Genomic DNA, 21,165 nt, shown 5'->3' on the forward strand with positions numbered 1-21,165 from the left:
GCCCCAAAGTGAAGTTTTCAAAATGAGAATGAAAATACAGAGAGTGGCTTGGTTATATTATTTATTTTCTTTATGTAAACTAGTGCTATTTCATTAGTTTAAGCAGAGTGAAAACCAATTTATCTTTTTTCTGTGGAAGGTAGATCTTTTGTCTGTTCAGAGACTGCCTAGTTTCAATCAACTGGAATTGATGAGTTTGAGCTAATTGGAGGATGCTTACATAGCCTACAAGTAACTTAGTACCTCCACAAATAATTTAACTTACTTTAACCCTACAAAGAATTTTACCTAAAAATTTTAAAAGCACTTTAAATTTTTTTTATTTATTTTATTTTTATTTTTATTTTATTTATTTATTTTTTTAAGACAGAGTCTTGCTTTGTCGCCCAGGCTGGAGTGCAGTGGCATGATGTCTGCTCACTGCAAGCTCCGCCCCCCTTGGTTCATGCCATTCTCCTGCCTCAGCCTCCCGAGTAGCTGGGACTACAGGCTCCCACCACCACACCCAGTTAATTTTTTTGTATTTTTCGTAGAGACGGGGTTTCACAATGTTTGCCAGGATGGTCTCGATCTCCTGACCTAGTGATCTGCCCGCCTCGGCCTCCCAAAGTGCTGGGATTTACAGGCGTGAGCCACCACGCCTGGCCTAATTTTTTTTTAAATAAAGTTAAATGGGCCTTTGAAGAGGATTGTGGTAGTTATCAGTAACGTCAGTAAGATTTCAAGTCTTAATGGTTGAGAATTCTGACTACAGAGGATAAAAAATTGAGTATCTACAAATATGCTGACTAAAGTCAGATACTCAAAAGTGAGAAATGTCAGTATCTAGCTCTAGGCATAGGAAAAATGCTATACTAGGAATTCTAACCTTAGTAAGTATTTTGGTTTCATCTGAAAACTTAAAATTAGAGTTATAGTGGGTGGTGAAGAACTCTTTAAAATTACGTTATTGTCATGAAAAGCTGCATTTAATAAAATGTTTTCAGGCCAATCTTGCTGCTTTTTTCTGGTTAATACTATAGGACAGCAAGGTAGCTGAAACCAAAAGCCATGGTGTATTTTTAGAGACCATCATTCTTTTTCTTAAACAAATTTGTGCTCAATATCAATAGGTAGCACATAAGTGGGGACACTGCACCTCAGTGAATTTTAAATTGAGATAAAATGTTATTATAAAAGACTCTTCTTTACATACATAGTACTTCTTCATTTCTAGGATGGAAAATTAGTGCCAATGACTGTTTTCCACAAAACTGACTCTGAGGACTTGCAGAAGAAACCTCTCTTGATACATGTATATGGAGCTTATGGAATGGATTTGAAAATGAATTTCAGGCCTGAGAGGCGGGTCCTGGTGGATGATGGATGGATATTAGCATACTGCCATGTTCGGTGAGTCAGTATATTTTACCTGGCATGTAAGTGCTAGACCATTTTGACAGATGTCAAGAATAGCAATGTATCAGGGAACAAAAGCTTATTTAATATTTTCATTTTTATTACTCAATTTGTGTATTCCTAAACCAGTGCTGGTAAAACTTGATTCTGTAACAGATTAGTTGATCCAAAAAGCAAAAGGATAGGTTGTTAGGATTTTTGCATAGATGTACCAGACTCTATACTTACTTAGTAACATTATTATTTCCATTCAGTTCTCCTGAATTTAGGTTTAAGTAGCCTCTAAATCTGAACTGTTTTCCATTTAACTTCCATTTTATTTCAGCTGTTTTCAAGACACAAATATTATTTTGTATTTCTGCTTAAAATTCTCCACCTCCCCATTTCTAGAACAAAGTCCAGATTCCCCAGTATAATACTCCTAATGGTCTGACTGATCTCTGTACTGGCATTTATCATCATATCCTTTTGTTTTTTGAGACAGAGTTTTGTTTTGTCACCTAGGATGGAGTGCAGTGGCACAATCTCAGCTCACTGCAACCTCTGCCTCCCGTTCAAGCGATTCTCATGCCTCAGGCTCCTGAGTAGCTGGAACTACAGGCACACACCACCACACCGTCTGACTTTTTTTTTTTTTTTTTTTTTTTGAGATGGAGTCTCTCTCTGTCGCCCAGGATGGAGTGCAGTGGCGTGATCTTGGCTCACTGCAACCTCTGCCTCCAGCGTTCAAGTGATTCTCCTGCCTCAGCCTCCCGAGTAGCTGGGATTACAGGTGCCTGCCACAACTCCCAACTAATTTTTGTATTTTTAGTAGAGACAGGGTTTCACCATGTTGACCAGACTGGTCCCGAACTCCTGACCTCAAGTGATCCACCCGCCTCAGCCTCCCAAAGTACTGGGATTACAGTCATGAGCCACCGCACCAGCCTCATTTTTTTGTATTTTAGTAGAGACAGGGTTTTACCATGTTGCCCAGGCTGGTCTCGAACTCCTGAGCTCAGGCAGTCCGCCCACCTTGGCCTTCCAAAGTCATGTCCTTTCATTTTATTTATTTTGTCTTTTTTTTTTTTTTTTTTTTGAGACGGAGTCTCACTCTGTCTCCCAAGCTGGAGTGCAGTGGCACGATCTCCGCTCACTGCAACCTCTGCCTCCCAGGTTCAAGTAATTCTCCTGCCTCAGCCTCGCGTAGTTGGGATTATAGGCACACACCATCACACCCAGCTAATTTTTTGTATTTTTAGGAGAGACGGGGGTTTCACCATGTTGGTCGGTCTGGTCTCAAACTCCTGACCTCAAGTGATCTGCCCACCTCAGCCTCGCAATGTGCTGGGATTACAGGCATGAGGCACTGTGCCCGGCCCCCGAAGTCATGTCTTTTAAATGACATGCTCTGTCACCTCCTTGCCCTTACACACGCTGTGTCGTATCTGTGTCTTAATGCCTTTTCTTTGCCCTCTGGAAACTCAAATTTTTCCTTCACAACTCAGTTTAGGTATCATCTCCATAAAAGCATTTGTGTTCCTGACTCGTATATGTACCCCTCACCTGGTAGATGGATATTCTTTCCTCTGCTCCTATAATACCTTAAATACATTTGTGTTACAGCAGTGACCACATTGCTGGGGAAGTCATTGTTTTCTTACCCCACAAAATTACTATCTTCTCCAGGGTAGGGGATTTTCGTTTGTTTCTACTTTTATGGTCTGTACTTAATCCCTAATAAACGGGCAGGCACTCAAAACCTATTTGTTGAATCAATTCTGGATTGCCCATATCAGGAGTTGGCAAACCTTTTTCTCTAAAGAGCTACATAGTCACATTTTAGGCATTGTAGGCCACATACAGTTTCTGTTGCACATTCCTTGTTTTCACCCAACCTTTAAAAAGCAAAAACCAGTCTTAGCTCCAGGGCCACACAAAAACAGGCCTCCGGGTATACTTTACTGACCCCAGCCTACATCATTAACGTTTTTTTTCCTCTAAAACTTTTTTGCCCTTCAATTTCAGGGGTGGTGGTGAGTTAGGCCTCCAGTGGCACGCTGATGGCCGCCTAACTAAAAAACTCAATGGCCTTGCTGACTTAGAGGCTTGCATTAAGACGCTTCATGGCCAAGGCTTTTCTCAGCCAAGTCTAACAACCCTGACTGCTTTCAGTGCTGGAGGGGTGCTTGCGGGAGCATTGTGTAATTGTAATCCAGAGCTGCTGAGAGCAGTGACTTTGGAGGTGAGTACGCTCTGTCTCTACTGTTTATGGAATGGGGGAGGTGTGAAGCCATAGGCTACTCTAAGAAAAAAATTTTTGTCCTGGCGCAGTGGTTCATGCCTGTAATTCCAGCACTTTGGGAAGCTGAGGTAGGCAGATTGCTTTCCAGGAGTTCAAGACCAGCCTAGGCAACATGGTGAGACCCTGTCTCTGCAAGAAATAAAATAAATTTAAAAAAAAAAAAAAAACACCACTACCCAGGCTTGGTGGCGGCGCATACGTGTAGTATGTGGGAGGCTACTTAGGAGGCTGAGGTAAGAGGATGGCTTGAGAGGCTGAGGCTGCAGTGAACCACTGTACTCAAGCCTGGGCAACAGAATAAGACTCTGTGTCAAAAAAAGGAAAGAAAAACATTTCTGTTACAGTTTTACCATAGCATAGGAGTATAATAAAGCTTTTAAGTTTTAAACTCAGAATTATAGCTTGAGGAGAACTTCTGAAGTTACTTTAATCCAACTATTAACCCTTATTCTTCTCTGACAGTGTTCTTTATTATTTTTAAGGATTTCCACTGAAAGATAATTAATGACTATTTCCATTGCTCATTTGTATTTGTAAGCACCTTTAGAATTGGTGAAAAAGCACTGAAGCATATGAGTCCCAGTTGAGAAAGCCAGGCAGAGCATGCTGTGACTCTGGAAGGCACTGAGTCCTTTGGCTCCTGGTCACCTTGACAGGCTACTGTCTATCAACATTTCAGTCCTAGATTTATAGGCTCTTTATTTTTAGATAGTCCATTCTTAATGGTCGTTTGGGCATAGTTTTTCTGTATTTTAATTGAAATATCTTACCCTGTTCTGAAAATGATTATCTTTTCCCAGTGTCAAAAATTATGAAGTAACATTAGAACAGTTGGTTTCACTGCTATCATTCTCCTACTTCCTGGTTAGATGCTCTGAAAAATATCTCCTACTTCCTGGTTAGATACTCCCGTTACTGAGATGGGAGAGAGTAAATTATTTTCAAGATTTTTTATTTTGAGTTTGGGGAGTTTATACTGTGGGCTTGTAAATAAGTGTTAAATAGTAGTAGTCATCTGTAAGTCTATTTTTTAAAAACAGAAAAATGTGGAGAAAAAAACCTGTGCACAAATATAATAATGACAGAATTATTTATAGTTTAAGCAACTAGCTTTTGACTTTTAGAAATTTAAAGGGAAATAATGAGAAGGATATTTATCCTAGGTTGCTTATTATAGTAAAGAATAGGAGACAACCTTTTATACATGTATAAGTCAAAATTCTTAATTATAAGCACCAAAAATCAACCCTGACTACTTTAAGCAGAAAAGGGATTAAAGGGCATTAGGGAAATGTAGGTATGTTCAGACCAGTATTAGAGGCTACACAGCCAGAGGCATAGAATTGGCCCAATGAAACTATCACTGCCACCTCTGCCAAGCACAAATCACCTCACACTACCAGTGCAACTTCTAGAGCTGGATATAGCTGTGGCACTTTTGCCAGAATAAATTATCTGTGATCACTGCTTCTTTGAATCACTGACTTCCCATGCAGAGTGTAGAGCACATGTGTCTGGTTGGTAGACCCAACCAGAGTCACACATGGGTCACACAGCTACTCCCAAGCTGCAGGGAAAAATGGGAAAGAGAATGTCTAGCACTTAATATCTCTACAGTGAGAGGTAGGCTGTAGCTGACAAGGTCGGAGGTTTTTCAAATGCAAAATTCAGGTGGTAGGCAGCCAAAAAGAATTACAGATGACTCACTATACTTGGTTAATGTTAATGCGAGGGAAAGCTAAAAGCATGTTAACAGAAGAAAACAAAGCTAAGTGAAAAATAAAGCCTTCATTTTTGTTGTTTTTGTGGGTTTTTTTTTTTTTTTTGAGGCAGAGTTTTACTCTTTCACCCAGGCTGGAATGCAGTGGCGCATGAACACAGCTCACACAGCTCACACATCCTCCCACCTCAGCCTCCTGAGTGTCTGGGACTACAGGCAGGTACCACCATGCCCTGCTAATTTTTGTGGTTTGTTGTTGTAGAGATGGGGTTTTACCATGTTGCCAGGCTAGTTTCAAACTCCTGGGCTCAAGTGATTTGCTCATCTCAGCCTCCCAACGTGCTGGGATTACAGGCATGAGCCACCATGTGCGACCCAGCCTTCGTTTTATTAAATGTTGTAACACTAATTATAAGCCAATGGGTTGCTTTTCTTTCACCTGGATATTTTCCAGAGTTTTTTACTTAGCGTTTTTTACTTTTAATATAAAATGTCCAACTGGTGAAAAAGACTTTATTCCTTGTTGTGTGTTTTTTTTCATTTAAAAGTTTTTAATTATGGTAAAATAACATAAAATTTACCATCTCGACCATTTTTAAGTGAATAGTTCAGTAGTGGTAAGTGCATTCATATGCTTATGCAATCAATCTCCAGAACTCGTTTTTCATCTTACAAAACTGAAACACCGTACCGATTAAACAGCTCTCCATTTGCTTCTTCCCACAACCTCTTGTCTCTGTGAATTTGACTACTCAACACCTCACATAGGTGGAATCATACAAAATATACCTTTTTGTGACTGGTTTATTTCACTTAGATTATATCCTTGAGGTTCATCCATATTGTAGCATGTATCAGAATTTTATTCCTTTTTAAGGCTGAATAATATTCCATGTAATATTGTGTGTGTATACCACATTTTGCTTATTCATTCTTCGGTTAATGGACACTTGAGTTGCCTCCACCTTTTGGCTGTTGTGAATATGCTGCTGTGAACATAGGTATAGAGATCTCTTCAAGACCCTGCTTTCCGTTTTGGGGATTCTATGCCAGGAGTGGAATTGCTGGATCATGTAATCTTAAGCTTAACTTTTTGATGAACCACCATACTGTTTTCCGTAGCAGCTGCCCCATTTTACTTTCCAACCACCAGTGTATCAGGTTTCTCACCATTATTGCCAGTACTTTTTTTTTTAATGACTAACCATCCTAATTGGTATGAGACAGTAGCATGTATTGCTTTTATATAAGTGAATAAAAGGTACTAAGCTAAAAATAAATATTGTGACATTAGAAGATAAACCATTTCTTGTTATATAAGTATCATTTAAGGAGTCTGAAGACTTTAAAAGTAGGTTATAAATTACAGGCCCTGGTTAAGGACTGAGTATTCTAGCTCCTGGGAATCTACATGGCTTCTTATTTTCTCTCATATCAGTGTGTATATTCATAAAATATGTTTTTCTGAAACTCACTTACCAACCTCTTACTTGAAGTGTAAGTTTCTTTGCCTTTTTTTTAGGCACCTTTCTTGGATGTTCTCAACACCATGATGGACACTACACTTCCTCTGACATTAGAAGAATTAGAAGAATGGGGGAATCCTTCATCTGATGAAAAACACAAGAACTACATAAAACGTTACTGTCCCTATCAAAATATTAAACCTCAGGTAGTGAAAGACAATTGTGTTAGACTATCCTGAATTTACATAGAAGATAATAAAAAAATAACATCCCAGCTGAAGCAAAAATAGTAGGAGCTTTAGAGATGTTTCTACTTTTGATGCCCAGATATCTTCAGCACCATCTCTGCTCATGCTCCATGTTTAATACCTCAGGGGAATAGACTTATCATCATGCCTTAGTTACTAAATTAGCTAAGGTCCTTTAGTCAAGAAAAGGCTATTCCAGATAACAAGTAGTCTACTACTGTAATACTGAGGCGCTCTCAAGATAGCAAGTGAGAAAAAGCATAGAGCACTTAGAGGGAAAAATTGGAGTTAATTATTTTTCATGGTCTCTATAGTGGAAAGGGACCATAAGAAATAATGTAAACTCTGTGCGTGTATTTTCTTTCAGCATTATCCTTCAGTTCACATAACGGCATATGAAAACGATGAACGTGTACCTCTGAAAGGAATTGTAAGCTATACTGAGAAACTCAAGGAAGCCATCTCGGAGCATGCTAAGGACACAGGTGAAGGTAGGAGACCCCCTAGAAGCAGGGATCATGGTCAGACTACTACCCACAGCACACTGGCTCAGAGGAATATAATTCAGGCTGCAGCCAAATCATCTGCCCAGGATTTAGGGCAAACAATTATTTTCCTGTGTTGACTCCCAGCTTAAAGTGTATGTAACTACATAACTATACGTACACTGCCTCCCCTCTTTTTCAAAGGACAGTATTAAAATAGGCAGGACACAAAAAAGGAAATTTAAGAATCAAATATAACTTGGAGATGTACTGCCATACAATTATTAATTTATTTTACAATATTTATTGAGCCATTATTCTTGGGAATCTCTAAAAGACAGATTCTGAGATTTTTGTTTTGGGCCATCAGTGCCCGAACTGTTTAGCTGCTTGAATTTCCTCTAGATAGCTGTTTCAGCTTTATGAGATAAGACTCTCTCTTTTTTGCCTTGAAACTACATGCCAAGTCAGTCTCCCTGTATTCATCTCCATTTGTCCCTCCCATCCATTGCTGTAGTTGGTGTTTTCAGGGCATAAGACTCTCAGATTCCACAGGGCGGGTTGATCTCCTGGGTTTCAACCTTCTCCATGTGGCACCATATAGTCTGTTCCATATGGCCTCTTCCTGCTTTCCCTGTGTCAGAAGTTTGTCTTCTGCTGCTTGTCCCCTCCCATCTTTTTGTTGATGATGATGGTTTTTGCTTTTTATTCCTTTACTATTATTTGAACTGAGTACTCAAAGAAATGGGGAGAAATGGGTCTCAGTCTAAGATCCCAAAGAAGATCCTGTACAGTCTTCTAATTGTTCTACATGTTAACTCTTTCAGGCTATCAGGCCCCTAATATTATTCTAGATATTCAGCCTGGAGGCAATCATGTAATTGAGGATTCTCACAAAAAGGTATGTTATCAAGGCCCTCTTAGTGGACAGATTCCTGAACTAGATATATGTTGTTTTCAAGTTTTCAGTGGTTGCAGCAGGGTTTATGACAAAGCTACTTCACAAATGTCCTATCTCTGGGTGAGACCCAGGAGGGGAGGGAGGGACACTGTGTCAATCAATGTCATTCAAGAGAAATGTCTCTTTCCTGTACTTGATAAGTGAGCTCTGTTAAAGAAAATAATCTTAATTGTTGGATGCCTTCTGCCTCTGCCCCAAATGAAAGTATTCTTGCCATAAATTGCTGACTTCGGGGTTAGGTAAAGATGGATAAAGAGAAGCTTAAACAGTGGCATTTTACTACAAAGGCCTTCTATTTTATTTTTTTTAATGTGTTTCTTTTAGATTACAGCCCAAATTAAATTCCTGTATGAGGAACTTGGACTTGACAGCACCAGTGTTTTCGAGGATCTTAAGAAATACCTGAAATTCTGAAACACTACATTCAACTGGGAATTGGATATTGAAGTATTTCATAGTCTTGGAGGTAGCAAAAAAAAAAAAAATTAATAACTTGAGATTTTTAAGTTATTAATTTTTTAAAATGTGCTTCTCCATCTAAATTTTGCTTAGTCTACATCTTACTTGCTTACACTGTTCTCTCCACTGATGCACATGCCCATTAACCTAGGAAAGTAGTTTTTAAATCATGCTCCTCCTTAGAAGGACGTGGAGTAGAGGGAAGGGAAGGATTGGTGATAGCAGAACTCTAGGCCTCCCTTCCAGTCAGAACAGTTGAGCAGTTTACACATCAGTGTCCTGCCTCTTTGCTAGCAAATGCTTTTAGACACTGTGGCAGTGAGTCATCCTCTAATTTCTATGATTGCATTTTAAGGGAAAAGATAAAATTCTTCCGCTTAAAATTCGTTAAAGTTTTTGAATAATCTGGGGTCCTAATGTGTTCTGGTCATCCCTGATTGATGCTTTCTCAATAAAGTTATAAGCTCCTATAAGCGATAATTTACTTTTAAACTTTTTTTTCAAAACATTTGAGAACCTTTCTTAAAGCAGTTACGTTCAAGCTACAGAAATATCAAAGAATGATTGTTCACCAAGCAGCATGCTGTACATGAAGCTATTACAAATGCTTACAATCCCAAAGAAACGCCAGTGTCTTCATCTCTTCATAAAGGTGCCTAACACGAGGTATACAGTATGTTCAATACACTGGAATAGCATGCTCGATTGGAAACAAAGCATCTGTCTCTGAAAGCTGTTTGGCGATGAAGGAGATTCTTTGTGTTGTGTTCAAGGATGAGTCCCTCTCCCTTGTCCAGAAAAATACCACTTGTATCAACTTCACTGCCTTTGTTGGCAGAATTGGTACTTAACCTTATTCTCACTGTAGCGGGAAGGCCTGAAATCATATTCTGTAGATTTAACAGTGTTGATTCTCCAAAATTCAGAACCACGATAAAGATTCTATCTATGCCATCCAGCTCTCTTGTGTACACAACATAGTGGCTGTCATTTCTCAAATGGCAAAACCAGCCCCTGTTGAGGAGTAGCTCATTGGCATGAAGTAGACTTAAGTCTTGATATAACTTCAAAGCCGATCTGGACTGAGTCTTTTGGACCTATTTTTTAAAAAAAGTATTTACATAAGTGTTTGATTCTAAGAATTGTTTGTAAGCATTTTTAATATATTTTAAGGAGTTATTTACCCAAAACACTTGCTTCAATTTTGCCCCTTATAATTGCCAAATTGTAAGCATCAATAAGTAGGTAAGAACAATTTATATAAAAACTAATAGAAATGACAAATTCAGAGTTTCGGCTTGTCTGGGAGTCAATAAGTACACACAGTGCTCTGCTACATTGTAGAGTTTCTGTAGAGACCAAATTTGACTCCACTTTAGGAATCCCAAAACAAATGTCCATGTCTAAGATGATGAATATTTAACTTGTGTAAAGTCACTCTGTGCTGCATTGTAACTGCCAGATGGCCAGAAGGAAAGCAACAGTGGACTTCTGAGGAATTGGGGTTTGTTCCCCTTTGTAGAATAATGTATAGATTGCTGTTGTGCGAAGATCACGTAACTTTAGCAGGCATGTATTTCTTGCACAGCTAATAGAAGAGAAAGTTGAAAAAAGGATGCAAAATAAAAAGCTGCCTTAGGTGAAAGTTAGAAATTGTAGATTTTTTTTTTTTACCATAATAGTATGTGTTCATTAAAGATGATTTGGGTTTATTTTACAGCTATATAAAACATACCTAATTTGATGATGTACTTCTAACATTTCATGCATTTATTTTATTGCCTACATAATATAGCCTCCATAAACATTGACAAATGACAATATTCTATTGAATGGTTGTACCATACTTAACCACACCCTTTCAATTTGACATTTGTGTTTCTAATATTTTCTATTTTTATTCCCCTACCCCCATTTTTGTATTATTTAAGATAGATTATCAGAAAGACAGTTTGTCAAAGAGTACGGGCACTTGATACACAATGCCAAATTATTCTTCATAAGAGCTGTTGCCAAATCAGTGATAATGTTCATTTAATTGTATTCTTGCCACCATGTTTACTGGGGTGGTAGTTGTTATTGTGGTTGTTATTGTTCTTTAGGGGTGGGTTCCCAATATGTGGTCTTTAAATAATTATCTAATAATGGGTGTTTGAAGAAAAATGTTTGTTCTGTTTGTCAGGTACAAAGATATTTATGATACATGTATATGACTTGTCAAAGTTAACATTTTCTCTAGCCTTAGGTAATGCATGAAAGCACATGTTTCAGTGCCACTCACATAAGAAGTGCCCAGTAAGTGTTAGCTATTGTTGTCTACTTGAGTTACTACTTTCTAGAAGTATGTTGAAGTCTTTTTCTGTAATTGTGGATTTGTCTATTTTGCATTTGAGTATTTTCTATATTTTGAAGCTGTTAGATGCGTACTCATGATTTTTAGTGGAATGTTTTATCAATTTTTGAAAATTGCCTTTGTCTCATATAATGCTTTTCATATTGAACTATATTTTGTCTGCTATTAAATATTTCCAAGCCTGACTTTTGTAATTTTATTTTTTATTCAATTACAAGAAGAATACATAGTATAAAAAGGTTTTCTTCAACACCTTTCCATAGCTTCACAGTTCCCCTTGGAGACAGGCACTATATGTTCTTTTGTTTTTATGTATCATATGAAATGATACATTGTGTCTATGCAAATGTTTACATATTTTTCTTTACACAATTGGTGACATGTTGCCATTCTATACTTTATTGAATACATGTTAGAAATGGTCTCATATCAATGTATATACAGCTCTCATTTTTAAAAGCTGCATACTGGGCCCATAGTTGATGGAACTGGTTTTCTGTTGATAAAATATTTAAATCATTTCTCACGTCTTCTATTCAAAACAAGTGTTGCAGGCTGGGTGAGGTAGCTCAGGCCATAATCCTAGCGCTTTGGGAGGCCAAGGCAGGCAGATCACCTGAGGTCAGGAGTTCAAGACCAGCCTGGCCAACATGGTGAAACACCATCTCTACTAAAAAATACAAAAATTAGCTAGGCATAATGATGTACACCTGTAATCCCAGCTACTCGGGAGGCTGCGGCAGGAGAATCGCTTGAACCTGGGAGGTGGAGGCTGCAGTGAGCCAAGATCACGCCACTGCATTCAAGCATGGGTGACAGAGCAAGACTCTGTCTCAAAAAAAAAGTGTTATAGTTGAGATCCTTTGAATATTTATTGTGCACATGTTCACATATTTCTAAATACAAATATGTAGGAATGGAATTATTAGGTCAAAAGATAACCATTTTTTGTGTTCATAACTAGCTGGGTTGCAAGCTTTCTATTTGCTTGCTATATCTTCATTTCAATTCTTTGTGTTTTGTGTTAGCAGTGTCTCTTGTGTCTGAGTGGTTTTATCTTTTAATAGGCTAATTTAACCCATTCATATTTGTAATTATTGTATAATTAGACATAATTCTGAAGCCCTATTTTATTTGTATTTATATTGTTTGGGTTTTTTTCTATTAAGCTTTTTACTGGATTGACTATAATTTTCTTCTAGTGTTTTGAAAATTTGAAAATTTTTATATTTTATGTGTAGTGTTCCTTGAAAATAATTCTTCGAAAATTATTTTTATGTCCTAATTTTACCATTAAAATTATGACCACTTTAAAATAATTTTTCTCAACATCTAGAACAATGCTGGCCAATAGAACTTTCTGTAAGGCTGGAAATGTTCTATATCAGTAGCTATGGCAGCTACTGAGCACTTGAAGTGTTAGTATGACATGGAACGGAATTTTTTTTTTTTTTTTTTTTTTTTTTTTACAAAATCTCCCTCTGTTGCCCAGGCTGGAGTGCAGTGGCATGATCATGGCTCACTGCAGCCTCAACATCCTGGCCTCAAGTGATCCTCCCACCTCAGCCTCCTGAGTAGTTGGGACTACAGGTGTGTGTCATGATGCCCAGGTAATTTTTTTTTTAAGAGATGGGTTCTTACTATGTTGCCCAGGCTGGTCTCAAACTCCTAGGATCAAGTGATCCTCCCACCTTGGCCTCCCAAAGTGCTGGGATTATAGGTGTGAGCCACTATACTCAGCAGGAACTAAATGTTTAATTTTATTTAATGTAATAGTCACAGTGGTTAATGGCTTCTGAACAGCTCAAATCTAGTTACTTTTGCCTGTGCAAAGCAAACACTGCTGTCTTACTTGCTTGCTCCTGTGTGCCTTCTCCCACCCATACACCCTCCCTGCTAATATTTCCCATATAGAATCAGATCACTAAGATTTTTGTTCCAGAATACCTTGTTTTATATTATGTATCAAAAATTATTTAAATCAAGTTATATTATTTCCTTTTCCTTTAATACATTGTATCTCTGTTTTGGATTTGTTATGTTTTGTTGGATAGTCCCTTGACTGTTCTTTCAGAAAGTGGCCATGCATGGTAAAATATGGGTCCTTGCTTTTCAATCTCTGTTTTGCTCTCTTACATGCTAGTTTGAATGGATATCGAGTATCTAGGTTTAGAATTCAGTTTCCATTACAACTTTGAAGATAGAGTTCTAATGTGCTGTAGTATCCAATTGAGAAGTCTGATGCTAGTCCAATTCTCAACCCTTTTCTCAGGCAATCTAGTTTCATGTTTGGTTTCTTTCTGAGTAGTTTTGGAGTTTTCTCTATCCTAGCTGTTGTGAAAGATAAAGTCTTCCTTTATCTCTGGGTTATGTGTTTTATTTCTTTGTACGTTTCCTCCAGTCTGTTCTCCTGTGCAATTGTTGCTGCATGTTGGAATTCTGTATCTATCTTCCATGTATCCCAGTTTTTTCTTATGCTCTTATTTCTTTGCCTTTTTCAGTACATTCTGGACAAGCCTCTGGATCAATTTTTCAGTACACTAATTAGCCCTTATGTTCTTTTTAATTTCATTGACAGTCTTCTACACTTCTGAGATACCGAATCACTTCTTTAAAGAATGTCAAGGAGCTCCATTAAATAACAATCTACTGGGGGTATTTATACTTATATTTAAGTCTTATGTTTGCGATATTTTCTCTGCTTTCTACAGTGTTCTGTCAGGAATGGTGTCTCCCTTTCATGGTCTTGGTTTTTCTCAGATACTGTGTGATTCTTGATCTGTTTGCTTTTGTGTTTTGACTTTCCTTGTTTGCCTGTCTTTGGTTTCCTGCCTCTCATAATGAGAAGCCAAATTGGATGTGGGTCTGACTTGTCTTTGGGACATTGGGTTCTTTTCCTACTTGAAGGTGATAAGCTTGCTAGATTCCCACCTTTTTTCTCCTGGCCTCTGACTCTGAGCTGAGTAGTAAAAGCTCTCCTTTCTGAGAGCATTCCACAGTGAATTCTCGCCAGGGGACAGCGCTAGAGTTAGGTCTTATTTTCCTTCTTTTCTTTCTTGATGCACTTGTAGAAGTTTCAGGCTTTGTTCTACTCATTCTCCCATGCATGTGATCACCAAACAGTTCGGGATTTTTTTTTCCTTAGGGAAATTATGCCACGGCCAATTGCAGGAGTTCAGGATATTCCTACAGTGCTCTCCATTAGAACTGTTTTTCTCCTGTGTGTTTTAGACTCCCCCTTCTATTCTTTTTTTGTTTTGTTTTGAGACAGTCTTACTCTGTCACCCAGGCTGGAGTACAGTGGGGTAATCACAGCTCACCGCAACCTTGACCTCTTGGGCTCAGCCTCCTATCTGGGATGACAGGCACATGTCACCAGGCCCAGCTAATTTCCCCTTTTTTTTTTTTTTTTGGCAGGGGTGGGGGAAGGTAGAAACAAGGTCTGACTATATTGCCTAAGCTGGTCTCAAACTCCTGTGCTCAGGCATTCCTCTGGCCTTGGCCTCCCAAAATGCTGGGATTACAGGTGTCAGCCATGGTGCCCAGCCCTAATTTTATTTTATGTATTTTAGAAATTACGTAAATTTTCTGTTCCTTTCCAGGGTCATTTGGATGTATTTTTATTAAAATGGCATTGTCTGGGATTTATGACTTAGTATCTCTCATCACTCATGATCATTTTTAAAGACTTTGTTAATCTGATAGAAAAAAGTGCCATTGTTGGCTGGGCGCGGTGGCTCATGCCTGTAATCCCAACACTTTGGGAGGCCGAGGTAGGTGGATCACCTGAGGTCAGGAGTTTGAAACCAGCCTGCCCAACATGGTGAAACACTGTCTCTACTAAAAATACAAAAATTAGCCATACATGGTGGTGGACGCCTGTAATCCCAGCTACTTGGGAGGCCAAGGTCGGAGAATCACTTGAACCCAGGAGGTGGAGGTTGCAGTGAGCCAAGACCACGCCATTGCACTCTAGCCTGGGCAACAAGAGTGAAACTCCATCTCAAAGAAATAAAAAGAAAAAATTTCAGTTTTAATTTACATTTTCTCCAACTTTGCTGGTATGGATTTTTATATGTAGGATTTCCTACATACTGTATTCAGATTGGCTATGGGAATATTTTAGACATAATGAAAATCAAGAGGCATTCAACCCAAAACACAAATGTTAAATATATTTTTTGTGTCTTCAAGACCTACAGCTATATAAAACAAAGCTTATACTGTCCAGGAATTCTCAGTGGTGTTTGTAGCAGGGAGCTGTGGGAGCAGGAGGGTTTGTGTGGCTTTCTATATCTGAATATCCTGGGGAGTTTCCTCAGATTACTCAGTAGACTGGGATGGGGCATGGTGTGTGTGTGTGTGTGCGTGCAGCAGGGGGGTGGGGGTTGTGCTATGCATTTCTTAGCATTTCTTAAGCATCTCCATGTGGCATCTATAATTTCATTTCCCCTAAATTGATTTAGTTTGTTTTCCAGTGAAGTTTTGGCTACTGAATGATATTAGTGCTTGATCATTGTGGGAACAGAAAAAAGGGCAAAAGCCAAAGTGGTATTAGTATGCCAGAGCAACCACTTCAAGGATCATGTATGGCTTCTGTTTCTTCAGAACAGTAGTGTGGATTTGAGCCTTGCTCTGGGTTGATGATCTCCTTCCTGCCTGTGTGGCTGCCTATCCACCCACACGCCTCTCTCACCACCTTTTGAGGGGAAGAGAAGAGGAAGGGTAGCTGGGCTAACTAAAAAACTTCTATAAAATTTCCTTCATAGCTCAAAGGCCTTAGTAAAGGTCATTCTAATGAAGACTTGTATATTCTGTATGATACTTCACTTCACTTGGTAGATTTCTACCAGTTTGTATTTTCACAAAGGCATGATTTACAAACTCCTTACAAATTGAAAACTACAAGGGAAGTCTTTGATTGATGTAAAGAGTATCTGTGAAGGTTTAGACACATTCAGGGTGAGTGTGTACTTTCAGTAGAAACCCACTTCTTGTTTCTAAAATCAACATAAAATTTTCACTCATACTTACATCAACATTCACAGTGTGGTAATCTGAATTGGTGGGTAACCAGGTGTAACTAGCTTCAGAAAAACCAGCATTTGAACTGTTGTCCCACTGCATTGGTGACTTTGAGCGGAGGGTATTCTATATCAAAAGACCAGAAAGGGAAAACAGTGGTTTGGTTATTAAAAGAAATGTACTTTGGTCCTGATTTACTTCATAATTATTTAATTCCCTATAGTTCTTAGCTAGTGTCTGTACTCATTAGCATTTGTGATGAAAAGGCCTTAACAATAGGTACATAAACCAGTTTCACACTTTTAACTGGAAAGTACCTAATAACATTTTGAGTTTGAATAGACAATACTAATTTAACATTTTGAGTTTGAATAGACAATACAAATTGAACTTTAATACATGCTTGAAATCTTTGCTGCTTTTTCCTAAAAATCAGTAATATAGGATTTCAAAGTGTGCTATTACCAATATACATGACTTCTGTGGTACAGTGATGGTGAATTTAAGAACACTGCCATGTACAAGTGAGTGTGAATTCTATTCTGCTCATTTATTCAGCCTGGTTACTGCTCATGAGTGCACACACACAAATGTAGGAACTAATAGAAAAAAAAAGCTTCACCTTAATCAAATATTAGGGAAATTGGATCTCATACAATTGAAGGCTAACCAGGCAAATTAAAGTTGCAAGACAGTCATCTACACAGCAACACAATTCTGAAATCTATAGCTACAAAATAAAAAATGCTTGACTTTGAGGCTGTGTGCTGCACATGATAACAGAAAAGAAAGGGTCTTTGTGCTATGGTCACCCAAGACCAAACAGGACAAATGAGAACTAAAGAAATAAGTGTTCCTAACTCCACATTTCAAGTAGAGGGAAATGAATAATATTCTAAACTAAACCACTGGTTCTCCAATTTTAGTGTGCCTCTCAACACAGTATTCCCGGCAAATTAATTAATTAATTAATTAATTAATTTTAATGTGCCTGTCAGGTAGAAAACATCTTTAAAATGCCCTACCCAAGAAATTTAGTTGTGTGGCTCCAAAAGCATTTTTAAAATAAGCTCTCAAACCACCAAGAAAGCTGAGAATTCCTACTAACAGTAAGAAAGAAAAGCAAAGTAACCATGATTTTCAACAATGGAATAGAGAGATAGTAAGTTCTCTGATTTGGCAAAAAATAAAAAATGAATACTTGGTTTTATAGCTGTGATGAATAGTCAAGTTGTATTCAACTTACAGTATCATAGCTTTCATTGAGATTTATGGCTACAATATTTCCCATTCCAATTTCTTCTCCATAGTAAGTTATAGGAGTTCCAGGCAGTGTGAAAAGAAGCATGTTCATCACGTTGACATACTCATTCCCCAAACGAGAAGTCAGCCGGGAACTGTCTGGTCCACCAATCTGAAAGGCAGATATTTTTAAGAACACAGCTCTATAACACAGTTTTCTGAAAGATTTACCCTATTTCACAGAAAGTTCACCAGGTAGCAGAACAAAGTAGATATGGTACCTTGTTACTAGCAAGCCTGAACTTGAGTCCTAGGCCTGCTATTTGCTGTGTAACTGACCAATTTATTATCTTGGCCACTGATGAGCAAGAAAAGAGTGGTAAGAATTTACAATGATATTGCAAATAAAACTCAGAGGGTACATACATAGTCATATTTTCTCATATCTGGATAAGAGAATATTGACAGGAAAGGAAACAAAACTGTTGCAGAGAGCAAGACAATGGAACAAGGTGAAAGGACAGGCATGAGAGACTTCTGATGTGTCCTCTTTTAAAAAATTGTTTTGACTTATGAACTATTCAGACAAAATTTTTAAAGTAAATCAACTTTTGGAAAGAATTTACATAGTCCAAGATGAAATGTTATAAAGTGTTTTCTATTTGTAAATATGTTTCCATGTTAAATGTTCTAGCCCTTATTTAAATAAGAGTTTGTTTAAATAAGAATTTATTTAAATCACCTGACAACTCTCCATAACCCACAACTCAAACCCTCACGTGCATAGGCTGAGCATGGCACTTTACTTTTTAAAAAGTACTTTCACACCTGTATTTCCCTCCTTCACACAACAGTGCAAGTACTATCTCCATTTTACAAATGAGGAAACAAGCTCTGAGAAATTGCATCATTTATTCAAGTAGTAGTATGAGACAGAACTAGCATTTGAACTTGAGTCTTAGGATAAGACTTAATTGCTACAATTCAAGAAATAGGAGGTTGCTTTTTTTTTTTTTTAACTTCCTAGGATGTATGAAAATGATCTTTATAATTATGTTTTTATAGACCATTGTGAAGTATTTTTTTATATTTATGGCCAGAAAATTAGGTCAATTTTTGCCTCCATCTTTTTATTCTTTTCTCTATCATGAGATCTTCTGATAAGAAACCCTTTGATTTCTCAAGCCTTCTGGACATAGAGCACAACAAACACTGGGAAAGGAAGAATGTGATTTCCAGAATTGTCATACTACTTAAAATGTCCAGTTTTTAACAACAACAACAAATATACAAAACAGGGAAAGAAAACAGGAAAATATGGCTCATATAATGGTGGGGGCAGTCAATAGCAAATGTTGCTTAGGAAGACCAAACATTGGACTTACTAGACAAAGACTTTAAACCAGCTAATATTTTGATATTCAAAGAAAAGAGCTGTGTCTAAAGAATTTAAAGTATATGAACAGTTATCAAATAGATAAAGAGAAATTATGAAAAAATTAAAATTTTAGAGTTAAGTACAATAGCTAAAGTGAGATATTTACTAGAGGGACTTGACAATTTGAACTAGCAAAGGAATCAGAAAACTTGAAGACAGGTCAATTGAGAGTATCTGGCCTGAGAACCAGAAAGAAAAAATAGAGAAGAATGAGGCCAGGTACTGTGGCTGCCACCTGTAATCCCAGTGCTTTGGGATGCCAAGGCAGGAGGATTGCTTGAGCCCAGGAGTTCTAGACCAGCCTGGGCAACATGGTGAGACTCCATGTCTACAAAAAATTAAAAATTTAGCCAGGCATGGTGACATGCACCTGTAGTCTCAGCTACTCAAGAAGCTGAGATGGGAAAATTGTTTGAGTACAGGACGTCAGGGTTGCAGTGAGCCATGTTTACACCACTGCACTCCAGCCTGGGCAACAGAGCAAAACCCTATCTCAGAAAAAAGAGCAGACTCTCAGAAACCTGTGGGATACTATCATGCATACCAATATATGCAAAGTGGGAGTCTCAAAAGGAGAGAAGGGAGAGAAATGGTCAGAAACAATATTTGAAAAAAAAGCCAACAACTTCCCAAATTTGATTTTTTAAAAAATTGTGTATCTAAGAACCTCAGTGAACTCCAAGTAGGACAAAATTTTTAAAAACCCACACTTAGACACTATCAGTCAAACCGTTGAAAGACACAATCTTTAAAGGAGCAAAGAAAATTGGTACATCACATTTAAGGAATCTCAATAAGATTAGCAACTGACTTAACAGAAACCATAGAGGCCAGAGGGCAATGGGATGATATATTCGAACTGATGAAAGAAAGAAATGTAAACCAAGATTTCTATATCCAGCAAAACTGTTATTCAGTAATGAGAAAATGAGATACCACTTCATATGTACTATGATGAGCATAATTTCTAAAAACAAGACAGAAAAGTGTCAGGGAGGATGAAAAGAAATTGGAACCTTCATGCATTGCTGATGGGAATGTAAAATGGAGAAGTCACTATGGAAAAGTTTGGTAGTTCCTCAAAATCAGAGAATTATTATATGATCCAAGGCTGGGCACAGTGGTTCACATCTGCAATCCTAACACTTTGAGAGGCCAAGGCGGGAGGATCACTTGAGCTCAGGAGTTCAAGACCAGCCTGGACAACATGGCAAAACCCCATCTCCACAAAAAATACAAAAATTAGCCAGAGATGGTGGCATGCACCTATAGTCCCAGCTACTTGGTGGGAGCTGAGGCAGGAGGATTGCTTGAGCCCAGGAAGTCAAGGCTGCCGTGAGCCATGTTCACACCATTGTATTCCAGCCTGGGTGACAAAGTGAGACCCTGTCTCCAAAAAAAAGGCTGGGTACGGTGGCTTATGCCTGTAATCCCAGCACTTTGGGAGGCCAAGGCAGCAAATCACTTGAGGCCAGGAGTTCCAGACCAGCCTGGCCAACATGTCAAAACCCCATTTCTACTAAAAATAAAAAAATTAGCCAGTCATGGTGGCACACGCCTGTAATCTGAGCTACAGAGGAGGCTGAGACATAAGAATTACTTGAACCCAGAGGTGGAGTTTGCAGTGAGCCAAGATCATACCACTGCACTCCAACCTGGGTGATAGTGAGACTCTATCTCAAAAAACAAAACAAAAACAAGAAAGAAGTATTATGTGATGCAGCAATTCCACTCCATGGTATAGATCCAAAAGAATTGAAATCTGGGGCTTAAACAGATACTTGTACACCATTGGTTTGTAACATTATTCTAGTAGCCAAAAGAAGGCAAAACCACAAATGTCACCAACAGATGAATAGAAAACATGTGTTACATAGGTACCATGGAATGTTATTCAGTCATAAGGAGTAAGATGTGATACATGCTATTGTGTGTATGAAGGGAACTTGGAAACATTAAGCTAAGTGAAATGAGGCAGACACAAAAGGACAAATATTGTTATGATTCCACTTATATGAGGTACCTAGAATAAGCAAATTTATAGAGGCTGAAAATAGAATGGAGGATATCGGGTTAGTGGTGGGAG

General features: G+C 38.1%; 2 protein-coding genes across 29 annotated transcripts in view; one reads left to right on the plus strand and one right to left on the minus strand.

The window, feature by feature from the left end:
• PREPL (prolyl endopeptidase like) overlaps nucleotides 1-11,559 on the plus strand; it is a 51,859-nt gene extending 40,300 nt beyond the window's left edge. For 13 of the 26 annotated variants that reach the window (XM_028831608.2, XM_028831612.2, XM_028831598.2 and 10 more), the window contains 5 exons: nucleotides 1,217-1,392; nucleotides 3,406-3,622; nucleotides 6,925-7,074; nucleotides 7,484-7,607; nucleotides 8,429-8,961. In XM_028831608.2, the coding sequence (XP_028687441.2) occupies nucleotides 1,217-1,392; nucleotides 3,406-3,622; nucleotides 6,925-7,074; nucleotides 7,484-7,607; nucleotides 8,429-8,706 (945 nt within the window). In that variant the 3' untranslated portion in view covers nucleotides 8,707-8,961. 26 annotated transcript variants of the gene reach the window in all.
• Nucleotides 1-21,165, minus strand: part of SLC3A1 (solute carrier family 3 member 1) — a 55,819-nt gene that overhangs the window by 994 nt on the left and 33,660 nt on the right. For 2 of the 3 annotated variants that reach the window (XM_015112274.3, XM_077959635.1), the window contains 3 exons: nucleotides 17,646-17,813; nucleotides 16,409-16,525; nucleotides 7,873-10,118 (listed from right to left, as the gene is read on the minus strand). In XM_015112274.3, coding sequence (XP_014967760.2) covers nucleotides 9,678-10,118; nucleotides 16,409-16,525; nucleotides 17,646-17,813 — 726 coding nt within the window. In that variant the 3' untranslated portion in view covers nucleotides 7,873-9,677. Of the gene's footprint in view, nucleotides 1-7,872; nucleotides 10,119-16,408; nucleotides 16,526-17,645; nucleotides 17,814-21,165 lie in introns of those variants that run through there. The other variant, XM_077959636.1, reaches the window with a different exon arrangement.

This window comes from Macaca mulatta, chromosome 13 (assembly GCF_049350105.2).
Source record: "Macaca mulatta isolate MMU2019108-1 chromosome 13, T2T-MMU8v2.0, whole genome shotgun sequence".
NCBI classification, from domain to species: Eukaryota; Metazoa; Chordata; class Mammalia; order Primates; family Cercopithecidae; genus Macaca; species Macaca mulatta.